This window comes from Heteronotia binoei, chromosome 21, assembly GCF_032191835.1.
Source record: "Heteronotia binoei isolate CCM8104 ecotype False Entrance Well chromosome 21, APGP_CSIRO_Hbin_v1, whole genome shotgun sequence".
NCBI lineage: Eukaryota > Metazoa > Chordata > Lepidosauria > Squamata > Gekkonidae > Heteronotia > Heteronotia binoei.
The window spans coordinates 175354220-175377257 of NC_083243.1; the positions used below are offsets into that span (position 1 = coordinate 175354220).

At 46.4% G+C, this 23038-nt stretch overlaps 2 protein-coding genes across 3 annotated transcripts; one reads left to right on the top strand and one right to left on the bottom strand.

Moving 5' to 3' along the window:
• Nucleotides 1–222: 222 nt before the first annotated feature.
• On the top strand, nucleotides 223–10021 carry LOC132589227 (tubulin alpha-4A chain). The gene is made up of 4 exons (XM_060261923.1): nucleotides 223–364; nucleotides 5648–5870; nucleotides 7027–7175; nucleotides 8971–10021. The coding sequence occupies exons 1-4, from the start codon at nucleotides 362–364 to the stop codon at nucleotides 9940–9942; spliced, it is 1347 nt and encodes a 448-aa protein (XP_060117906.1). The 5' UTR covers nucleotides 223–361; the 3' UTR covers nucleotides 9943–10021.
• A 2578-nt stretch (nucleotides 10022–12599) lies between these two features.
• STK16 (serine/threonine kinase 16) lies at nucleotides 12600–18939 on the bottom strand. 2 transcript variants are annotated; one of them, XM_060262284.1, is made up of 7 exons: nucleotides 18792–18939; nucleotides 17238–17457; nucleotides 16820–16953; nucleotides 14545–14665; nucleotides 13525–13620; nucleotides 13290–13411; nucleotides 12600–13212 (listed from the first exon to the last, which is right to left on the bottom strand). In XM_060262284.1, exons 1-7 carry the CDS (start codon nucleotides 18875–18877, stop codon nucleotides 13068–13070), a joined length of 924 nt encoding a protein of 307 aa, XP_060118267.1. In that variant the 5' UTR covers nucleotides 18878–18939; the 3' UTR covers nucleotides 12600–13067. The 2 variants fall into 2 exon arrangements, with proteins under 2 accessions (XP_060118267.1, XP_060118268.1); XM_060262285.1 differs by having other exon boundaries at nucleotides 12600–13206; nucleotides 18792–18937.
• Nucleotides 18940–23038: the final 4099 nt, after the last annotated feature.

The following is a 23038-nucleotide window of genomic DNA, read 5'->3' on the forward strand; positions in this document are numbered from 1 at the left end:
AAAAATTTAAGTATGAAAGAAAGAAAAAGTTTGCACTCCATTGTGGGACATGAAGTGTGTGTGTTCACTACAACGGACTGATAAGCTTCCCCCACTGGAATCCGTAATTTATCGTTCTGCATGCTTTCTAAGGGAAACCACCACCCCCCCCCCCCCATCCCATTCCCAGGTCTCCCCTGTAAACAATCACTAAAGGATTGGACTCGGCCAGTATTTAGGCTCGTCCTCCTCCACCGCGAGGCCCCGCCCCCTACTTTATAAAGCCGCTGCGGCAGAGTGGCTGGCAGCAAGCGCAGCTGCTTCTCACGGAGACTTCGTCGCCCCGACTCAGTGTGAGAGTCTGCCCCTGCTGCTCCCCACCATGGTAAGGGGAGAAAGGGACGGGGGGGGGAGCAGGGTGGGAGTGTGATATCTTGAGTGCCCCTTGGCTGTCACAGTAGCAAATTTGTCGGGAGCGAACTCCTCTTTAGCAGTCCGCGCGGTGGGTGGCTGCCCTGGCACGGCGTGTTCCTTTGGCAGCTCTTTGGCGCTGTTGGCCTGGGCAGTTCTTGGGCAGCCTTCTTCCTCCCCCGGGCCGTCGGACGCTTCCTACGAGTTCCGAGGCTGGCTAGCTGTGTGCTGCGTGACCTCGGGGGAGCAGGGGCCCACTCTCGGCCCTTCTCCGCACCCCCCCGCCCCCATCTCCCGCAAACATGGCGAGAGCACAGGCGAGCCTGTCTGCAAGGAGGAGTGCAATTGGCGAAGGTGCTGCGTAGCGCTCTGGAGACGGGAGTCTGCACTGCAGGGCACGTGAACGCTTTGGCAGGCGGGGTTGCGCTGCACGTGCGAGGGGAGCAGCAGAACAGGATAGGGCAGGGCCAGGCCTGGCCTTTACTCCCGCTGGAGTTGGCCTCTTGCCCGGATCCGCTCCTCTGCGCGCCTAGTCTCCCTACAGCCACGTTAGAGCGACGAGCAATGACAGCTGGCTTGGGGCGCGGGCTGGGAAGGAACGCCAGGCGGAGAACTGGAGAATCGAGGCTGGGCACCTTCTCGTGCCTCGAGCGCTCTCGGCGCCCCAGGAGATTGGAGGGCGAGCAGACTCGACTGGCAGCGCTCTGAGCAGCGCAGCGCCCTCGGCCGCTGTTCTGTTCTCTTTCCCCCCCCCCCTCCCCCAACAGTGCCACCCATCAGTGCTCATTTACTATGGGGGAGGTGGTTATTAATAGGCCGCTGGCAGGAAGAGAGAGAGAGTTGATCGAGGGCGCTTCGATGTGTCCCGCCGCCCCGCTTCCAAACCAAATCCCAGGGCTGGAAATAGCTGGGCCAGCGGCCGGGCTGCAGTCCAAAGTAGGTAATCGCATCTCCCGTCTCATCTCGGGGGAATCTTTGGACTTTGGGGGAGGGAGACCTATTTTTAGAGTTCCAGGCTGGGCTGGTGAATGTGCCGCGCCGGTGCCGCCCTCAAACCGACGGCGCCACCTCAAACGTTCCCCCGAGGCAAAGCCTTTGCCAACGTTTCCCGGTGAATTAGACTCGTTCTCCGGGCTTCAGGAGCCAACTCGCGAGGGTCACTGTGGTTTGGGAGTTCGGTGCGCTTCCTTGTGAAAGTGCCCTACGTTGAGGAGGTGCAGAAAGCGGAAGAGAGCCCCATTTTGCAATCGGGAACATGCACGCTTTAGGTGACGTCTTCTTCGAACTTCAAAAGGGGAAGTGCCAAAAGACACAGCAGCTCTGATGTCAGCGTCTCCATCTTCGGCCCTTGGAACGCCTTGAGGAGGGGGGGTAGACCTGGCTCGGCACTGTGGTGCATTTTCATGGGTTATATATGCTGTGCCAACAATAGTGTTCTGTCTTGTTCCTTTTTAAAAACATAGCTTTGATTAACTAACTTGCTCTCCAACCCCCCCCCCTCCCACACACACACACCTCAATCCCTGCAGTGAGTATCCTGTGCAGGTAGCTGAGCAGGGTATTCTAGTCTTGGTGAGCTGACAAAGCAAGAGAGAAACTAAGCCCTGCCCTGTCACTCCTGCTGAGGTGGAGGCAGCTGGGCTAATATGCCTTTCCTAAGTTCTCATAGAGGAGTTTAAAGGAGAAGTCCGAATGCTTTGTCATTACTGTCTGTATAGATACCAGAGCTCAGCCCTGGGGACATGGTTTTGAGTTTATTCAGTGCCCCCTTTCTCCCATCATTGATTTTGAAATCAGCTGCACATCTGGTGCAATGCCTGATTTCCCGGCTGGCTTCAGCTTTGACAACTCTCGTCTTGGAAATCTGGTGCTTGTTGTTAAGCCTATGCAGCGAGGGAACAGGGAGACTAGTTTTTCTTTCCTTCCTCCCACGTCAGGCAACAGTAGCCAAAGGGGAGGAGTTTAGCTCAGCAGACAACAGTTTGTTGGTTTTATACTAACCTTTGTGCACAGACAAAAAATCCAGTATATTCCTGCATTGGGGGGGGAGAACTGAAATTAACGGTGGCTGAACAGGGATTTGTTTGAACTAACAATATTTGACATTTATGAAGCACTTCGGAGTGCTCAGTACTTCAAATCTCAGTAGCCCTTATAGCAGCTGACGTGATAGGGACACACATATTTACACATCCGTGTCCTGTTTTGGCCTATTTATTTGCTTCACTGTGTTCTCTGCCCCCCCCCCCCATCAGATGGTGGTGACCATATAAACTAAGCTTGTTATTCACAGAACAACCAGCAAATTCCACAGAACAATCAGCACAGTCAACAACCATCTTCCTTTTCTTCACACCCCTTCCAACCCTCCCAGCAATTAACGCAGAACAATGGTCACATTCAACAGCCAGTTTCCTTATCACTACCCTTCCAGGAAGCCCCACCAAACAATGGGCACATCCACAAACCTATTGCCCTTTCACCACACCCCCTCCAGCCTAGAAATAGCAGCTCTCCAGCAGCCCTGGCCTCACTCAGTGCACAGCAGCCAAGAAGGTCAGAGCGCCTGCTCCGGCTGCAACGCCACTGAGGATGTTCTCCGCAGCCGAGAACGAAACGTCTGGAAGAAAAACTTTCTCCAGTAGAACATGGCACTTGAGCCCGAAAGATTCTACAAACCCTAATCTTGTTATTCCTGTTTGGCCCTTGCATCTGTTAAACGCTTTCATTATAGTATGCTAATTTGCTGCTCACCCTCTACCTATATGTATGGACTGGTAATTTCCATTTCACTGCATCTGAAGAAGTGTTCGTGCACACAAAAGCTAATATGTTGAATAAAACTTCGTTGGTCTTAAAGGTGCCACTGGAGTCAAATACTATAGGAACTGACTAGTGTTCAACATAACCATTCTCTACCTATAGAAAACTAATACTTGTTTAAAACATTTCTAGCTTGCCTCATTTCCTCCGACTCAAGGCAGCGTAGTAGGGTTCTGAGCATAACACTGGTTTCTCCTGACACTCAGTATGGAAGAAATCGTGTTGTGAGGTGGAAGAGTTCAGTCAAGTAAGCGATTTAAAGTATAGTTCAAACGGAGGCTTTCCACCTCTGTGAGAACTAGGTTTCATTTGTCAAGGCTGTAAGGATGGGCAGGGCAACCTCTTCCCACCTTAATTTCTTTCCTCCCCCACCAGTCCTAACATGCAGCTTTACTTTTGAGTCATAAACTCCCCAATCTGCCCATATTGCTCATTCTGAGGCACCACCTGATTCTTTCACTCTGGTGTGATATGGATAATTTACTAGTGCTGGAAGGGGAGACACATGGCCTCAGTCTGAATGAAAGCACAACATTGTATCTGCCCAGGCCAATACATCCTCTGCCTTGAGTGCTGGCGCAGCAAGAAGCTTGCTGCTTCCATGGGCTGGGTTGCCAAACAAGCTGTGTAGAACTGCAGAGAATTATCCGTCCTCCCTCTGACCCATCTGTGGTGGTGATGAATGACTGTCTACCTGTTGGATTAAGCTTACAAGTAAAAACTTTTGGAGGGTTCCCCCCCCCCCGTCTTATTAGCAATTCACCACTTGGTCACTTCTTACTACAGTCTGACTTATTTTATTTTAAATGTTTATATGTTGCCTTCTTCCCCTGATAAAAAGGGGCACGGTGGCATGATGTTCCCATATAACCACAACCCTCTTGTGAGAGGGTATGTTCGAGTCATTCATCCGGCATGAATTTCTTGACCCCACATCTGTTCATGGAAATGGTAAGCAGCTCAGTTAATTACTCCCACACCACTCCTGCCTAGCCTTGATAGTTATGCCGTTGGCTAAGTCCTCCTAATCATTCTGATCCCATGCTGATGCAGTGAACAGTGTAACAATACTGTTGCTGTTATACTGACTGACCCACAGGAACGTGGGAGGTGACAGTATGTAAGCACCATTTGGATTCTGATATCCTTGCCCCAGGGACAGGGCGGTGAGTAGGGTTGCTAAGTCTGAGTTAGAAAATTCCTGGAGATCTTTGGGGGGGGGGGCGGTGTGGATTTGGGAAGGGAGAGACCATGTTGAGTAATGCCAGAGTTCAAAGCGGCTGTTTTCTAAAGGAAAGTTTGTAGTTTGGCTATATCAGTTATAACTCTGGGAGATCTCCAGGGCCCACTTAGTGGTTGGCAACTGTTGAGAAGAATGATGCTCACATTTTGCCCTGATCTGCTTCCCTAGCTGGGGTAATATTCATGTGCCAAGGTATGTGTGGGCCTATGAAGCTTACTTTGTGGAGGCCTCTATGCATTTTTGTAACCTGCAGAGGCTGGGCATACTGAAAATGCTGTAGAACGTGTCCTTTGCAGTGAGTGGTGGAAATGCACAGACTGGCAATTCACATTAATTGTCTTCTGTAGCTTTTGTGTAAAAGATTCCTCAACGATGGCACTGCACGACTTCTTATTTTAGGTATTGCCACACTCTAGTGTCTGAAGTGGCCAGGTAATATGGAGTGAATAAATTGGGATAAAATCAAGGCTCCTGAACATCATGGTGCGTCTCTTGGCTTCTTTACCTCCCAAATCTTACTTCGCCGATACATGAAGATGTTGATTTTGAAGACCATCCTGTAACTACTTGCGGCTTGTCTGCCACAAGAAATGCATATTAGGGTTTGGGGGGGGGGGTTGGCACTCATGGAGCCTAGGATTGTATGTGTGTCGGTAGGTCTATGTCATAGGCAGGGCGGGGGTTTTTTTGTAGAAAAAGTCCAGCAGGCCCATTAGGCCACACCCCCTGCTGCCAAGCCAGCTGGAACTGCGTTTTCCTGCGTTCCTGCTTATAAAAAAAAAGTCCTGGTCATAGGGAAGCTTCTACTTCTCTTAGCCTGTACTGTTACCATTCCTCTCTCAGTGAACAGATTTGCATATGCAATATAGTACGCACTAGAGTGCCACTGTGAAATATTTCGGATTTCTGGAACAAAAGGCTGGCTGCTGCTGACATGGCAAATCCCCAGGACGTTTGACTGGGGCTTGGGCTGATAGCTTTGACAAAACTCCTCTCTCCGCTATGCAAATATGAACTGCCGCCCTGAGTCTGCTTGCGGAGAGGGCGGGATATAAATGTAAAGTAATAAATAAATAAACTGCCATGTATATATATTCTGTCAATGCTCATGACTTTGAATCCTCCTGTACTTTGCTGCCTCTGTAATCTCCTTTTTGCCAGAGAAAGTTCACCACTCTTCTCTTTCCACAGCGTGAGTGCATCTCAGTCCATGTCGGCCAGGCTGGTGTCCAGATGGGCAATACCTGCTGGGAGCTGTACTGTCTGGAGCATGGGATTCAGCCGGATGGGCAAATGCCAAGCGAGAAGACAATTGGGGGAGGGGATGACTCCTTCACCACCTTCTTCTGTGAAACTGGAGCTGGGAAACATGTGCCCCGCGCTGTCTTTGTAGACTTGGAACCGACTGTGATTGGTGAGCGCACAATACTTAGGGCGCAAGTCCCCAATATTTTTAAGCCTTCAGGCACCTTTGGAATTCTGATAGAGTAGTAGGTACAACTACAAAATGGCGGCTGCAGGAGGCGGAGCCAACCCTAAAGTGTCAGGAAATGAGGCTTTATATAGAACTAATATTCAGATAGAATCTCTGCTTAATAGGATGCCTTTTTAAAATTTGCATATTGTTTAAAAATATTTTTGCATACGCGCAGCTTATTTCTAGTCACGCAGTGGTGACAGTGGCTGTGAAAGCAGTGTTTTCAAAATCTGCACAGCCAGTCAGCAATCCTGCTGGGACCCACTTTCTAAAAAACACTTGACTGGCACCAGGAAAAGTTTTGGGAGGCGCCATGGTGCCTGGAGGCACCATGCTGGAGACACTGTTGTAGGGTCTGAGCCGTCTGTCTGGAACTTTGTTGCCCCCTTTATACACTAGTTGCAGTCTCCTCACTGGTCTCACTGAGACTTTGTATCCATTCCCTAGAAGAGTCAGACTTGGGGGAGGCCTTGTGTTAAAATGGGTTATGCATTTTAGTACACTGCGTATTGGCAGCTGGCACCCTCCAAGGCCAAAGTGGACACCATGAGTGATGCTGTTTAGTTTCCTGTTAACAGTCTAGCTAGAGGATTGTGAGAGAGCGGCACCTGTGGCAATGGGATTTGACAGCAAGCCAATGGGGTAGCTTGGACTGCTGTTTTCCATTAATGTCTCATTGTCTCCTATCAAAACTAACTACTGACCAAGGCTATACTTTCTTAATTTAACACGGTTAGCAAGGTGATGCCTGGTAAGGAATAGATGTTGAGAAGACTTTGACCTGTCGAATTCTGAACTGGTTGCACCTAGGCATGCCTTGCAGATATTGCTGTTACCCAGTATGAATTTAACCGAACACTCTCAACCAACAGTCTTCTGCAGTTAAACATGGCAGGGGAAGAGTAGCCATGGAAGGTGGAGTGCTCTTCAAGGAAGTTCATCTGCCCTTTTTGATCTTAAAGAAATCCTTGTTGTTAGATATACCCTAGATGCTTTGGTTGAATTCTCAACTTGCTTGCTCGGCCTAAGCCTCCGAATTTATCTACCACGCTGAACCTTTTTCTGGCATCCCACCTCCTTATTTCTTTTCCAGATGAGGTTCGTGCTGGAGCTTATCGTCAGCTTTTCCACCCAGAGCAGCTGATCACTGGAAAGGAAGATGCTGCCAACAACTATGCTCGTGGACACTACACCATTGGAAAGGAAATCATTGACTTGGTTTTGGACAGGATCCGGAAACTGGTATAAACGTGGGGGCAGGGGGTTTGGTCTCCCTTATGGGATTAGCAGATAGGCTGGGAATGGCTAATTCTGAACCTCAGTAATAATAATTTACTGCCACATCTGTCTGTTTTAGTATGTGGCAACTGGCAAGTAGCTTGACCACTCCCCATGCTGCTTCTCCATGTGTTCCGTTTCTTCGTTTCACGCCTCCTGTTAAACAAAGTTGAGCTTTAGAGCCTGCGTTAGAAGTTTGCAACCAAAGAATCAGCTGATTGCTTCAAGTCAGCATGCTCCCTGCCTTTACTACCTGGCCAGTGCTGCAATGAAAGTAGAAGCCACCATTGTAATAATCACCTGTCAAGGTCTAAACTAGTAATTTTCAAGCAATATATTTTAAGGAACTTCTTTCACGTGTATTCATCAGCTGATGAACACCTGCTTGCCATGCAAGCCAGTACGTTGTTGAGGACTTTTGCTGATTTGCTTCCTGACAATAACTCACAGTTCTTCCTGGACCTTTGTATAGTTTCTGCCCCCATTCCCTTTTCTACTTGGCTGCTCTTTTCTTCAGCTAAACCATTTCAGTTCAGTTAGATCACTGCTTTCTTCTAACCCGCTTTCTTTAACCAATCCCCCAGTAGTCTTTTCTGGCATTCTCATCAGCCAGTTTGGTGTAGTGGTTAGGTGTGCAGACTCTTATCTGGGAGAACCGGGTTTGATTCCCCACTCCTCCACTTGCACCTGCTGGCATGGCCTTGGGTCAGCCATAGCTCTGGCAGAGGTTGTCCTTGAAAGGGCAGCTGCTGTGAGAGCCCTCTCAGCCCTACCCACCTCACAGGGTGTCTGTTGTGGGGGAGGAAGAGAAAGGAGATTGTAGGCCGCTCTGAGCCTCTGTCCTTGAAAGGGCAGCTGCTGTGAGAGCCCTCTCCAGCCCCACCCACCTCACAGGGTGTCTGTTGTGGGGGAGGAAGGGGAAGGAGATTGTGAGCTGCTCTGAGACTCTTCGGAATGGAGGGTGGGATATAAATCCAGTATCTTCTTCTTCTTCTCTTACAAAAATAACCTGCTCTAATATTCAACACCTGAGCTTCCTCCAGCATCACCTTTCACCTCACTTACCTTTCCACAGTTTCTTTCTTGCCCCACTGTCTAACCTTCATCCTTCAGACTCCCAACCCCTGGGCTCTCCATGCATTCCTGAACTCAAGGACATCTTCCCAGTTCTCATCTATCCACCCTGTAGGTTATTTCAAACCCCCGTCAGATGGGCAGTGTTCCTTAAAACACTTCAGGTCATTACATTGGCTCAGCCAGTCAGCTTTATTGCCATCAGTCCAATGGAATCAAAATGAAATCCCGTCTTCTACAGGTGCAACCCACCTCCTGAAGTTCTCTGACCCAGAACTCCACAAGTCAAAAAATGTCATTTGTGTGTCGAGGCCTTGGAAGTGCTACTTCTAAAATAAGGCAACACATTATTTGTAAGCAGAATAAAAGGAAATCCTGTTACATTATGTACATTGGAGTTAGAGGAAGGAGAGGAATTGAAGGTCACTCCTCCAGAGCAAGTAACACATTCCCATTTCAAGGTTTCACAGCTACAAATGCAATATAAGTGATTGCACTGTCCTGGCTTTTAAGAGCTCTTAGATAGGACAGAAGCTCCATTCATAGTAACATGTGAAGTATGCAAATCAGATGAAATTTAAAGTTTATGGATGAATAAATACCTGATATGTGCCTAAATAATATATTGGTGTGCAAGCAGAAATTGTCCGGTATTCAGCAAAATTTTTCTTGGGGTCTTCAACAGGCTGACCAATGCACAGGGCTCCAAGGATTCTTGGTCTTTCATAGCTTTGGTGGAGGCACCGGCTCAGGGTTCACCTCTCTGCTGATGGAACGGCTTTCTGTTGACTATGGCAAGAAGTCAAAGCTGGAATTTGCCATCTACCCGGCTCCACAAGTCTCTACAGCTGTAGTAGAGCCCTACAACTCCATCCTCACCACGCACACCACCCTTGAGCACTCAGATTGTGCTTTCATGGTCGATAACGAAGCCATCTACGATATCTGCCGCAGGAACCTGGACATTGAACGCCCAACTTACACAAACCTCAACCGCCTCATCAGCCAAATTGTGTCCTCCATCACTGCCTCCCTACGATTTGACGGAGCTCTCAATGTAGACCTGACGGAGTTCCAGACCAACTTAGTGCCCTACCCACGCATCCACTTCCCTTTGGCCACGTATGCCCCAGTCATCTCTGCAGAAAAGGCCTATCATGAGCAGCTGTCTGTGGCTGAGATCACAAATTCATGTTTTGAGCCAGCCAATCAGATGGTGAAATGTGACCCCCGCCATGGCAAGTACATGGCATGCTGCCTCTTGTACCGGGGTGATGTCGTACCCAAGGATGTCAATGCTGCTATTGCAGCAATAAAGACCAAGCGCAGCATCCAGTTTGTGGACTGGTGTCCCACGGGCTTCAAGGTGGGCATCAACTACCAGCCCCCTACGGTGGTTCCTGGTGGAGACCTTGCCAAGGTGCAGCGGGCGGTGTGTATGCTGAGCAACACCACAGCCATAGCCGAGGCCTGGGCCCGCCTGGACCACAAGTTTGACCTGATGTATGCCAAGCGGGCCTTTGTCCACTGGTATGTGGGGGAAGGCATGGAAGAAGGAGAGTTCTCTGAGGCACGAGAAGACATGGCTGCCCTGGAGAAGGACTATGAAGAGGTGGGCATCGACTCCTATGAGGATGAAGATGAGGGAGAAGAGTAGCTGCAGGTGGCTTACATTGCCCAATGGACCCTCCTGTAATTAAATACTTAAAATAAAATCTTTTTGGTTTTAATCTGAATCCCTGTAGTGTGCTGTTTTTTTGGCTGCTCTTAATCTTCTAGCAGCACCACCTGCTGCTGACTGATCCTCCGTAAGGGGGCAGAAATGAAAGGGGAGCTGCTTTGATGGTGAGGATGACTTTTTGTGGAACGACGACTTTTACACAGTGCTTGTCTGTTCCGGCAGGGGAATGGGAAAGCGGGGGGTCAGATTCCCTCTTCACGTGACCGATGCCTAACACTGTTCAATGTTGTTCTTGGGGATCTGCCTGAACAGTGGGGGCATCTCAAGAGTGTATAGTGAGCTGCAGGAAAACACTCGTTTGTAGATAAAACCTGCTAGTATTGCTCCACAAAATCAGTTTATCCAGTGCTAAGAACATGGGTAAGGAGACATCAGCCTGGATTGTAAGAACTTAATTCCGTATCATAATAATATGCCAGCTTTGGAAAATCTTCAGTGGCTGGCCTGTGCCCATGAATGCGATGCCTGCAGAGTAACAGCTCGATGAACGACAGTTACGTGCAACACTGTTTTCAGTGTTAAGGAAACGATATAGTATGTATATATTTTCCTACCATAACTTGCTATATTGGTAAGCTGCTACTAAATGTTGGCATCGTTTCCCTTTCTCCAAAATCCTGTTTGTTTTAGCTGCGCGCCACATTTCTGAGGTAGATGTTAACATCTAATGCTGCTCAGTGAGTTTCACAGTTGAATAAGGATTTGATTCTGAATGTATTGCAGTATCCCAGTTTTCCCCCTTTGGGTATGCAACTGTGGTTTATAGGAGACAGCCTGCAAGCTCTGTTGAGACACAGTCCAGGCTGAGACCTGCTTAGCATCAATTACGTGACTATTTATGAACTCAGTAGAGATGGGCTTCCATATTGCCAAAACTGCCATTACAGGTTACAACATGCAAAGCAGAGGTACAACTTTCATCTGTACCATTCATGGAGAGTTTAGGTTTCTGGCTAAGGATCTGGAAAAGATATCAAGTTAAGCCTGTGTCTGCATGAAGCTCGCTCACTCTTTGAGTTCTTTTCCAGCCCCAGCCACCCCGCACAGCATCCCAGATGTTCCTATGTGTCTTGTGCGGTCTTCACGGCATGCTTTAGTTCTTATTTAAAGACACTGCCTTTTTGGTGTTTTTATTTAGGTGAGTAATCTTGGGCTGCAAGGAGCTTAAAAGAGAAGGATTCCCTTTGTGGTGAATTGGAGGAGTCCGCATGTCACAGAAGACCCTTAGGAAGATGGTGAACTGAATTAAAAGTGATTCAGATGGGTAGCTGTGTTGGTCTGAAGCAGCAGACCAAAGCTTGAGTCTCATGGCACCTTTAAGAAAAACAAAGTTTTATTCAAGGTATAAGTTTTTGGGTGCATGCACACATCAGAACTGAAGTACTGTGCATGCAAACAAAAGCGTATACCTGGAATAAAACTTTGTCGGTCTTAAAGCTGCCACTGGACTCAAACTTGGTTCTGATTTTCTGAATGAAGAGTGTCACTTCCCCCGTGCAACTTGTCAAAGCAACCATTTCCTGGTATTTCACAAGCTCTATTGATGGCAGAAGAAGAAAGTCAGTGGCGACACCCAACTTCATATACCAGTGCTAAATGAGGATTATGAAGACATTTCTAAACAAAGCCCCACCCTGTACCTGCCAGAGAGTTCTTTTTTTTTCTTTGTACACTCTACTGTAGGAAATTATTCAGTGCTTCTAATTATGGCTAATTATGGAGAGCCAGTTTGGTGTAGTGGTTAAGTGTGCGGACTCTTATCTGGGAGAACCGGGTTTGATTCCCCACTCCTCCACTTGCACCTGCTAGCATGGCCTTGGGTCAGCCATAGCTCTGGCAGAGGTTGTCCTCGAAAGGGCAGCTGCTGTGAGAGCCCTCTCCAGCCCCACCCACCTCACAGGGTGTCTGTTGTGGGGGAGGAAGGTAAAGGAGATTGTGAGCCGCTCTGAGACTCTTCGGAGTGGAGGGCGGGATAGAAATCCAATATCATCATCTTCTTCTTCTTCATGCTGTGCCTACATTGGTGACCTATCAGTGGACATCCCAGTCCGAGGTACTTCCGTATACTTCATGGTGGGAGAAGTAAGAGAATTTGCTAGTTTTACGTGGACTCATGAGACCCTTAATTTTTCTTCCTAATACTCCCTTTTCCATGCTTGTAAGTATGTATTAACCTTGAGCAGATAAAACTCTTAGTATAGGATGACACATCGGTGAATTTTGTGCCATATATACACAGATTAATACAAAGAGCATATTCTGTGAATCTTAGGTACAAACTTTTTTTTTTTGCAGAAGCTGAAACCTCCCATGCCAACTATTAGAAGCACTGAATAATTTCCTACAGTATTAGCAGATGACAAGTATAGACAGGGGGAAAAATAATTTATAAGGATTTGGCTCTTCTAGGCACAAAAAATAGAGGAGCCACCTGCTGTGGAACAGGAAAAGGCCAAACGAGAAGTCAGCGTTGAAAAAACATGGAGAAGCGACTCCACGGCTGTATTGTTTCTCTCTGCCCGACTGTAGGCTGCTGTTCTTTTATCTTGTTCAGAACAATGAGTTAACGTGTATGTATTGTGAAGACTTTATTCAATACGGAGGCATTGAGGACTTGCCTAAGCCTACAGGAATTGGGCACCAGCCCTTCCTTAGTAACCCACTAGGTACTGTAGTTGAATAAAAACTCACAACGGGTTATCTTCTCCCCACCCCTTTTCCATTGCTGCCATAATATATACCTCAGCAACCTTTCCATAGCCAGCTTCCACATACAAACTGAGCAGCCGTGACATCGTAAAATACTTGGGATGCATGCCAAGGCAACAGTGGCAATGACAGAAGAGCTCTAAGCAAGCTGCAAACAGTACCATAAGGTCCAAGAGCGGAGATGGGTCCACTGTAGGGAGTGCCTGGAAGATGGAAGCAAGCACAACACAGAATCCACTCCCAACGAGGACCTGCGCAAACATACAGGCCTTATCAAGTCTCTTCAAGAAGCAGCTTTTTTGCTGTCCATCTTCACCGCCCATTTTGTTGCCTTAGATGTGTGTGGTGTCCTGTCCAGGGGGAGCTGGCTGTATCTCTTCAAGAAGACTGATGACGTTGGCAATGTATGGACGCTCCTGGGGATTTACCACCAATGTAGAAGAGAGGAGATGTTCCAAGGCAGGTGAGTACCTGAAACTTGAGGTGCTTAGCATCAACTCCTCCTTGGACTGAGGGCAAGTTACGAACCCATATTGCTCCCTTCCCCAACTTACCTGGTATTCTGGGGCACGATGACATGGTTTTGAACAGCCAAGGCCACGCTGTCGCCCTTTTGGAAGATCATGTCATAAGGCCCCTCGCCAAACATCATGCAGTACAGAACACAACCTAAGGACTAAGATGCAGGGTGAAAGATTATGGAACAGAGCTTTGGCCCCAGAATGAGGATATACATTACTGGCACAAAGGTAGGATCTCCCACCCCCTTGAGAATTTGCTGGTTCTTACCCAGATGTCAGTACGTTCATCAATAACACATTCACGCTCAACAGTGAACAGCTCTGGTGCTCGGTATGAGATTGTGCAACGCTGGGCAGCCCAGTCCTGTGGAGTGGGGGGTGCAGGGAGAACAATCTTGAGACTCCAACAGAGCCACAGAAGAGCAAAGCTTTAGTCCCAACTCTGAACTGTTCCTGCAACTTTTGCAGGATGATAAGCAGCGGTAGTATATTTTTTTTAAAAAAAAAACTTTATATGGATAAAGCAAGCTTAAACAGAAAAGGACAGAAGAGACCCAAAGACAGGCCTATCTGAAAGAGTGAGATCTCAGGCTCCCTCCTTGTCCACAAGACTGTCAATTCAGAAAAATTCTGAAGACTTGAAATTATGGTTTGCAACTCGTTAATACAGTCTTGTCTTCAAAACATATGCTGCTGTTACTGTCTTACTGATAATTTGCCTTCTGTTGAAACCAAAACAACACTATAATGATGTATCTAGAAGGAAGGCAGAAGATACTGTAAACAGTTTCTTCTCTTGGAACTAGGCAGAAATCTGCATGGCATTTGAGACCCACCCCTGTGGTTAAGGGATGCAAGCATAAACAGCTGAAGGGAGCATACTAATAGGCAAAGTTGCCTTATAGACTATTGGTTCATCCAGTCCAGTACTGTCTTATTTCTTTATGGCAGAATCTCCTTTTATGTCTCAGGCAGAGCTTGTTCCCAGCCCTGACGGTCAAGATTGTTTGAACTGGAGAGCCTGGGACCTTCTCCATGCAAAGCATATGTTTTGCCACTGAGCTATGACCTCCTCCTCCTCTGAGATTTTCCACATTGCAGAACAAAGAACTGCACAGTGTCACATCTATCATGAGCACAAAGCATCTACCCATAGTGAACAGACTACCTGAATGCCTGCTGTTATAATTAATCTACTCTAGAAGGTGCCCCCCCCCATTTTTGTTGGAAAGAACCGTTCTGCCCTAAGATACAGCGTGCTTATCTTTTTACAATACGTCACTTGTACCTGAATAGCCATGGCCTCCCGGGAATTCCGCACCTCAATGCGTGCCTGATTCATGGAACCCAGGTCCATCAGCAATGGTTGGTCATCGTCATCAAGTAGAACATTTGTAGGTTTCAGATCTCTGGAAAGGGAAGTTAGGAAATGACTTATCAAAGTCTTCCTGGGGTCTCTGCCTGCTTTAAACTGAACCTCAAGTCTTTTGTGACCCCAACTTGGCCTTCCCCTATTAATAACACTAGCAGCGATACTCAGTGCCAACCCATGGTTCTTTACCTTTGTAAACTCCTCTTTGCAATGCCCTCACCGCAACATACAGTCAGTCACTCATCTCATCTCTTCTCCTTTCCTCTTCCACACACACACACAAGCTATTGTGTTCATGCGAACATCCCGCACAGAGTACCCGCACTCGGGCTTTCTCTGTAGTGGCTCCACACCTATGGAACCAGCTCCCGGAAGAAACGCGGGCCCTGCGGGACTTTGAACAGTTCCGCAGGGCCTGCAAGACCATCCTTTTTAGGGTGGCCTACACCGATTAAAGAGAGAGACTGCTAAGGAAATAAAAACTTACCATCGGTTTAATAGCACCAGGATGTCAATTGTATTAATTTTACTAATTTTATTAATTTTAGAATTTTAATTAATTTGTTAAATTAGTTATTACTTCGAACATTATTGTACTCAATGTATTAATTTAATGTTGTTAGCCGCCCTGAGCCTGCTTCGGCGAGGAGGGCGGGATACAAATAAAATGATGAATGAATGAATCCCAGGATTTTCATCGAGGTTAGGGATGTTAAGAAGGCTGGATCTGACATAAATGAGACCTTGTTGGGCTCGGCCATGTGTGTCATAAAATGTAATGCCAGGTAGCGGAGATGTAAACTTTATAAAGTGCACAGACAAACACAAAGATTTTTTTTTAAACTGAAAACATGCTTAAAACATTAGCACTCTTGCAATATTTTGTTTATTTAACAGTCTCTGGTAAGTGACACCACTTGGCTCTGAATTATTGCATCAAAATCTGGAGACAATGTCTGTGTTGTAGCAATACTGAGAATGCTGTTCAGATGTTGTTCAGTTGTATATCTGTAGGTTGTAGACCCAGTTCTGTGAGGCAGTGCAAGAATAGAGGACAGCAATGTATACTGGAAAATCCCCAGCCTCCACATCACTAGCCTCTTGTTATTCCTCATCTAAACAGTTCACGTAGTTTTCCTACTGAGAAAGATTGGATCATGAGGGCATGAATACAGTGAAAAGGAGGAGGGAACCCAATTGCTCCCAGGAGAGCCCTGGCAACAGAGAGAGAGAGAGAGAAGCAAGGTAAAGAACTCTTACTTACCTTGAATAAAACTGTGCTGGTCTGAAAGGTGCTTTTGGTATGTCTCCTGTGGGATTGAGGCAGCTGAACAAAACTGTGTCTCTCTCTTCCCCAAGGGAGGATGAGGGTGGAGGAGGAGCTTGGCTCTGTAGCTCTGCTGTGTGATTGAGAGAGCCTGGCACAGCTCCAGCTTTGATTGAGAGCACTCCAGCTGTGCCAGGCTATCTCAATCACACAATAGAAGGCAGCAAAGCTCACAGTAACACAAACTATTTAAATTATGCAATATAAACAATAATCCAAGAACAATGTATACCATATTTCACAAAGGTTCTACAAGAATTCCAGTAGGTATACAATCATAGCTAATGCATAATCCACTGCAGACTCGAAAGGCATGCACATATAATGGAATGCCTACTAAAATTAGTCAATTTCCAGGAAACTCTTGTTCCTTTCAGTAAACTGGTGTTGCACTTGATATGTAATCTAAATGGTCCCCACACACAAAATTAATGCGACGGATCGTTAACAGTACCATGCCATTTCCCAAAAGGCTTCTTCAGGCATGCATACTCTCAGGACACATTTCTCCACACTTCTCTGATGCTTCGAGTCATACAAATGCTGGTGTCGGTCAAACTTTGCTGCCTTCTATTTCGGGATTGCACGGTTTCCTCTTTTGTTGGTTTTATCTCAATCACACAGCAGAGCTACAGAGCCAAGCTCCTCCACTGGTTGAGACTCCTCCTCCCTCGGGTTAGAGGGAAAGAGCAAGGAGAGGCTGCTTTGTTTGGCTGCCTCAATCCCATGGAGGAAAAAAAATGGTAACAACAGAAGTAGGAGAGAGGGAGAAGGAAGCAGACCATAGCAGGCCACAAAGAAGCCCTCTGGGGGATGGATAAGGCCCACGGCCAGACATTTGACACCCCTGATCTAGCTTCTCACCTGTGTGCATAGCCCTTGTTATGGATGGCCTGCAGGCCCCGGCAGATACCATGAAGGATGGCAAGGATCCGCTCCTCAGGCATGAAGACACCTTTATCTCTCAGAACTTCAACTTCTTGCCAAAGGGTCCCTCTCTGTCAAAAGAAGCTTGGGTGACTGGGATTGCATACATTTTTCCAAAGTCCTTAAGGAAGTAGAAGATCACCTACTAGCAGACATTACCATCTGCCAAAGGCAGATTTAATATATGGAGGAGGCACAGGTCATACAATCCCCCTCTTTCAGAGATGTGAAAAAGAGTTGTTTTCCTACGCGTTGGCACCCTGCTCCTTCCCCCACCCCATTCCAATACCAATATGCGGCTGTATCCAGGACTTTCTTACACACTGTTGATGCTACCACTTTCCCCAGCACTCACCTTATAGAATGGTAACAGGAGCCAGGCCTCATGTTTGGATCCCCTCTCCACCATGGCATGCGCACACAGGGGCAGGATGTTGTGATGGTCAAAAAGCAGGTGCATCTCCACTTCGTGCATGGCCTCCTGGCGATCATCTTTGTCGTGGCATATGATGCGTTTGAGTGCATAGAAATGCCCATTATGCATTCCTTCTACAAGGTCCACATAGCTAAAGCCACTGTGTGGGGTGAAGGGAATGTCAAAAACAAAATGGACAGCTTGACAATAAAATAATTATTATAGTGGAAACTTACAGAATCCAGACAGCTTACTTTCCCATTCCTTATGCGCCTAATGAGTCAGCTAATAGTTAAAACAAAACCTCACAAAAACATTAAAAAAAACAATTGAAAGCAAAACTGAAATACATATTAAAGCACACAAAACAATTTTTTCCTTCCCCTTTATCCCTTCTCAGATGTTTGCTTACTGCCCCCGGTATGGATTTTTATGCCATCTTGAATTTTACAGAAGTTGTTTTATTGATTTTATTGTATTTATAGAATGATTAACTATATTTGTATATTAAATTGTGTTATGTAAATTGTATATCTATACGCTGTTGTCATCTGCTCTGAGCTGAGCTTGGGGAGAGCCGGATACAAATTTAATACATAAATAAAACACAGGGCAGGAAGGAGCCTGAGTGTTGTGGAACAAGGGCATGGCTCTTCTCTGCCCCTTAAGGGAGTTTTCAAAAATAGCTCAAAAGGATATTGCAATTTAACAGGCCTGTCAATAGCCAGGGAATTCAGTCTCGCACTGGATCTCTCTCTAGTCCGCTGGGGACAATGACTGTTTGACAAACCACCCCAGATCCTGAAACGTCATACTGTTTAAAAGAAAAAAAACTACCAGCCACTGTCAGACTCTTGTAACCATCAGATTCAAGATGCTGGGCTGCAAATATTGTTTGACAGCTCAGAACATTTTGCATATCAAAAAATTGATTTAAAGATGAAGAACTCTTTGCCAGAGCTGCTCAGGGAAAATGAGTAGCAGTAGGTTCGATTTCAGCCAAAGCAGGATTTGATGACACATCATGAATTAATTTTCTAATTGTAATGAATGACTTTGCAGTGGAATGAACTGCCCGGGCCAGTTGTGGCATCATTGCCTGTGGAAGGATCTGCAGCTCAATCCTATGCATGTTTACTTAGAAGTAATATTGAGTTTAGGAGGAAAGGCAGCATGGTATTGTCCAGTCTCATTAGATCCTGGAATGGAAACACCAAGAAAAAGTCTGCTTAGGAAGGCAATGGCAAACCACCTCTGCTTCTCACTTGCATTGAAAGCCTCCTGCTGGGATTCCCATAAGTCAGCTGCAACTTGATGGCACTTATGAGTAAGGACACTAGGAATAGGATTGTAACCTTAAGAGAAATATGAACAGCCATATGCTGGGGAAGGTTTCCCTACAGCAGACAGGATTAGATGATCCTTGAACTAAATCATTTATAATAAAACTCAATGTCCAAGACAAAATGTGTGAAAACCCAAATCTATACTCACCCCTCCCCAAGCCTATGGATTAAAAGATAACGTTTGTTATTGATGGTGATTGTTCCCCTGGAGCAGGTACACAGGGCATGGCCCATGATGGTTGCTTCAACATCCTTTAGGCTCTACAAAGGACAAGAGAGCAAACTGCAGAAATACAGAGATGGAAAGGACCAAAATGCATACTAGTCCAACCCTTTACCCCAAATATAGAATTGTTAAACCACCAACTTCCCCATACCAGTGTAAGGACATAAAAAGAACCCAAATGGACCAGATCGGTGGCCCATTTAGTCCACCATCCTGTTTCACACAGTCACCAACCAGTTGTCCTGGAGCACTGACAAACAGGTCACAGAAGTCAAGGTCTTCCCTAAATAAATAATATTACCTCTTAGCTCTGCTGTTCAGACGTTTACTGCCTCTGGATGTGGAAGCTGAATAACAACCTTGATTTCCTCACTCACTATAGGTGCTGATGTCTCAGCATGACCCCCACTTTACAAATGTTAATTAATTTAGTTGTATCTTTATATGGACTCCATGCTGCCCTAATGAATCTGCTTAACATGTCTCACGCGGTATTTTCCATAATTGGATTTTATGTTAATCCTACCTTGCTTATCTATTAACAGTACAGACTGGTTCTTAGACTGGCCTCCAACTTTCACCCACCCTTTTTCTGTTGCTTGAACTCTTATGTGTAAATATAGCTGCTTGAGATGGATACTTTCCAAGCATCTGATGAAGTCAGTTCTGAATTATGAAAGTTTATGCTGGAACAAATGTGTTTCTTAAGTGTATGTCACCTGGACCATTCAACAAAGACAGTTTAACAGGCAGCGTCCACAATACTGACACCGGCAGAGCAAACATTCTAGTTTTAGGTTCAAGTAAGTTGATCAAGCCACCAGTGAAGACAAACTCTCCACTGTCACTAGTGACTTGGCCTGATTGGGGATGGGGGACAGAAGGCTTGGATTTGTTTCCACCTCCAAATACAGCAATCAGTCAGATGATTAATAAAAGCACATTCTAAAAGCAAATGGCAAGGCTGTATGTTGATGGAGAACAGAACATGACTTCAGTCTCCCAGAATCTTATCACTAGTTACAATTGTTCTCGATGCCCTAGACCAAGAGGAGTAGAAAGGGAAAAGGCATTATTCATATGAGCAGGAGAAGGTGTGGGATCCCTCCTCTACCCAAGTGGAAATGTCTAACCCAGTCAGAGGTATACTGTTCTTTACCACTTTTCACAACAAAAATAAAGCTATAATGGCAGCATTTTTGTCAGCTTCCCAGAAACCTTGTAAGCTCCTTTTTAGATTAAGCACTGGTAAACACTAATGCTGGTAATATGAATCAGAGGTCCTAAAGGACATTCCACCCTTCCCCTCAGTGACAGTTGATAAATCATTTCACGGCTTCCCCACCACAGCAAAATAAAGCCACTTGCGGACCCTGTTAGGGAAAAGGATTATTATCAGACTCTCTGTACTTATCAAAGATTTCAGGTTTTCACGGCTGGTAACATCATTAGGGTTTGTGGAATCTTTCGGGCTCAAGTGCCGTGTTCTACTGGAGAAAGTTTTCCTTCCAGACGTTTCGTTCTCAGCTGCGGAGAACATCCTCAGTGGCGTTGCAGCCGGAGCAGGCGCTCTGACCTTCTTGCCCACTCAATGCACAGCAGCCAAGAAGGTCAGAGCGCCTGCTCCGGCTGCAACGCCACTGAGGATGTTCTCCGCAGCCGAGAACGAAACGTCTGGAAGGAAAACTTTCTCCAGTAGAACACGGCACTTGAGCCCGAAAGATTCTACAAACCCTAATCTCTGTACTTATTTTCAGAAAAACGGGCGAATCCCTTCCCTCTGATTCCAGATGTAGAAATATACTCTCTACACATGCGCAGAGGCACAGTCACTTGCAAAATATTATGTCATGCCCTCGCCCTTCCCCGAACTAAGTTCCGCCAGGTATTCGAGTTAGTTTCCGGGGCTGAACCCCGGGTCTAATGAAGGGAAAGCAGTGCCATGAAGGACCCCTCCAGCCTTGACCCCGCTCAAGCACCTCGAGGCAGGAATACGACCCTGCAACCTCTACTGCCCCGCCCACCTGCGGAGAAAGGCAACCGTGGGAGGGGAAAGCACTCACCCAGTCCCAGCCTTGATCAGAGGCGTGAAGCCTTCCTGGGGAGCGTCGACGCGACAAAACCTGCGCGTTCTGCCAGAAACGTCATTATTCTGCGTCGCTTGCGTGGCCCGTAGCCTGCTAACCGCGAAAGGTTGCCTAGCAACTGAGGAAAGGGGAAGGAAGAAAGGAAGGGGGATTGGAGCGTGGGAGATGATTGAATAGGAAGGATAGCGATGGAAGCATAGGTGGGGTGAGAGCAAGCAAGGGACAAAATGTTTTGGGTTAGATGAAATGTTGGGCTAGAATGAGGGAGAGTTAATTGACTCCGCTTCTGTGACTGTTTGTTTGTTTTAATATGTGCCACATCTAGGGTTGCCAAGTCCAATTCAAGAAATATCTGGGGACTTTGGGGGTGGAGCCAGGAGACAGTAGGGGTGGAGCCAAGATCAAGGCTGTGACAAGCATAAATGAACTCCAAGGGAGTTCTGGTCATCACATTTAAAGGGACCTTTTCAATTCCTTCCTTCCATAGGAAATAATGAAGGATAGGGGCACCTTCTTTTGGGGCTCATAGAATTGGACCCCCTGGTCCAATCTTTTTGAAACTTGGGAGGTATTTTAGGGAGAGGCACTAGATGCTATACTAAAAATTTGGTGCCTCTACCCCAAAAAACAGCCCCCCCCCAGAGCACCGGATACCCGCAGATCAATTCTCCATGATTTTCTATGGAAATAAATCTCCATAGGGAATAATGGAGTTCCCAGCAGACATTTCCCCCCCCTCCCTCCGCTTTCTGATGACCCTGAAGCTGGGGGAGGGTCTTCAAACCGGGGGATCCCCTGCCCCCACCTGGGGATTGGCAACCTAGCCACATCTCCACCAAAGAGGCGTTTACGATTATCGATGACAGATTCGCCAGAAGAGGGAGCCTGGTGGAATTGTTCTCCTTCTCTGGTCTCAGTGGCAATTCTGGATGTCTTAATGGGGCAGAAAGCCCATTTAGTGTTACACTAGTGGGGTAGTGGTTAAGTGTGCGGACTCTAATCTGGGAGAACCGGGTTTGGTTTCCCACTCCTTCACATGCAATTACTGGTATGACCTTGAGTCACTCATAACTCTCTCAGAGCTGTTCCTCTCAAGAGCAGTTCTCTAAGAGCTCTCTCAGCTCCACCTGTCTGCTGCGGGGAAGGGAAGGGAAAGGAGGTTGTAAACCACTCTAAGACTCCGAGTGAAGAGTGGGATATAAATCCAATCTCTTCTACTGCAAATTGTCATGAATATGGATGGGAATATATGGGACTCGTGCTGGTTTTGACTGAAAAGATGTTGGAGACTAGAAACAGTTTTCCTGATCTCTGAACTAAACGTGCCAGATAGGGAGTTCAAAACCCCAAAACAACAGCTTTGGTTAAGGACAAAAGAAAAAGTAACAGATGAATATGGGCTCTGACCTGGATGGCCTAGACTAGCCTGATCTTGGAAGCTAAGCAGGGTATTTGGATGAGAAACCACCGAGAAAGTCTAATATGAACCAAAACATTGTTGAGGTGTACTTCTTGCCAGGAGCTTAGTTTTCTTATACAGGAAAGCTAACTAGAAACAGAGGGCTTCTTAAGTGCATGCCTATACTGACTCAAGCCTGACCGGAATAATCCAGAACAAGATGATAATGCCAGGGTTTGGAGGCTCGGGACTGCTCCCGTCCCATAGACAGATTATTTCCCGCCAAGTCCAACTTTTCAATAAGTTTCTGGTGGTAGTGTTTGTGTTGTGGAACTCTCTCTCTTATTTAGACCTTAACACTCAACTAATAGTTCCTAAGCAATATAAAATAGCAATTAAAACCAATCCAACAGTAAAATAAAACCAGCAGTAAAAATTATATGCCAGTGATCAGCAGAAAGTGCCAGTTGAACAAATGAAATGCAAGGAGAATTATGTAAGACAGCAAAAATCCTTGGTAACAAGGGAACATGTTAATGATGCCTAATACTGGATAGGCAGAAGCTTAACACCAGATGAATGAGGACTGAGTTCAAGAGAGAAATTTATTTACTCAGAAGTAAGCCTTATGGTGTTCAGTGGGCTTATCCCTAAACAAATGTACATTTATTTATTATATCCTA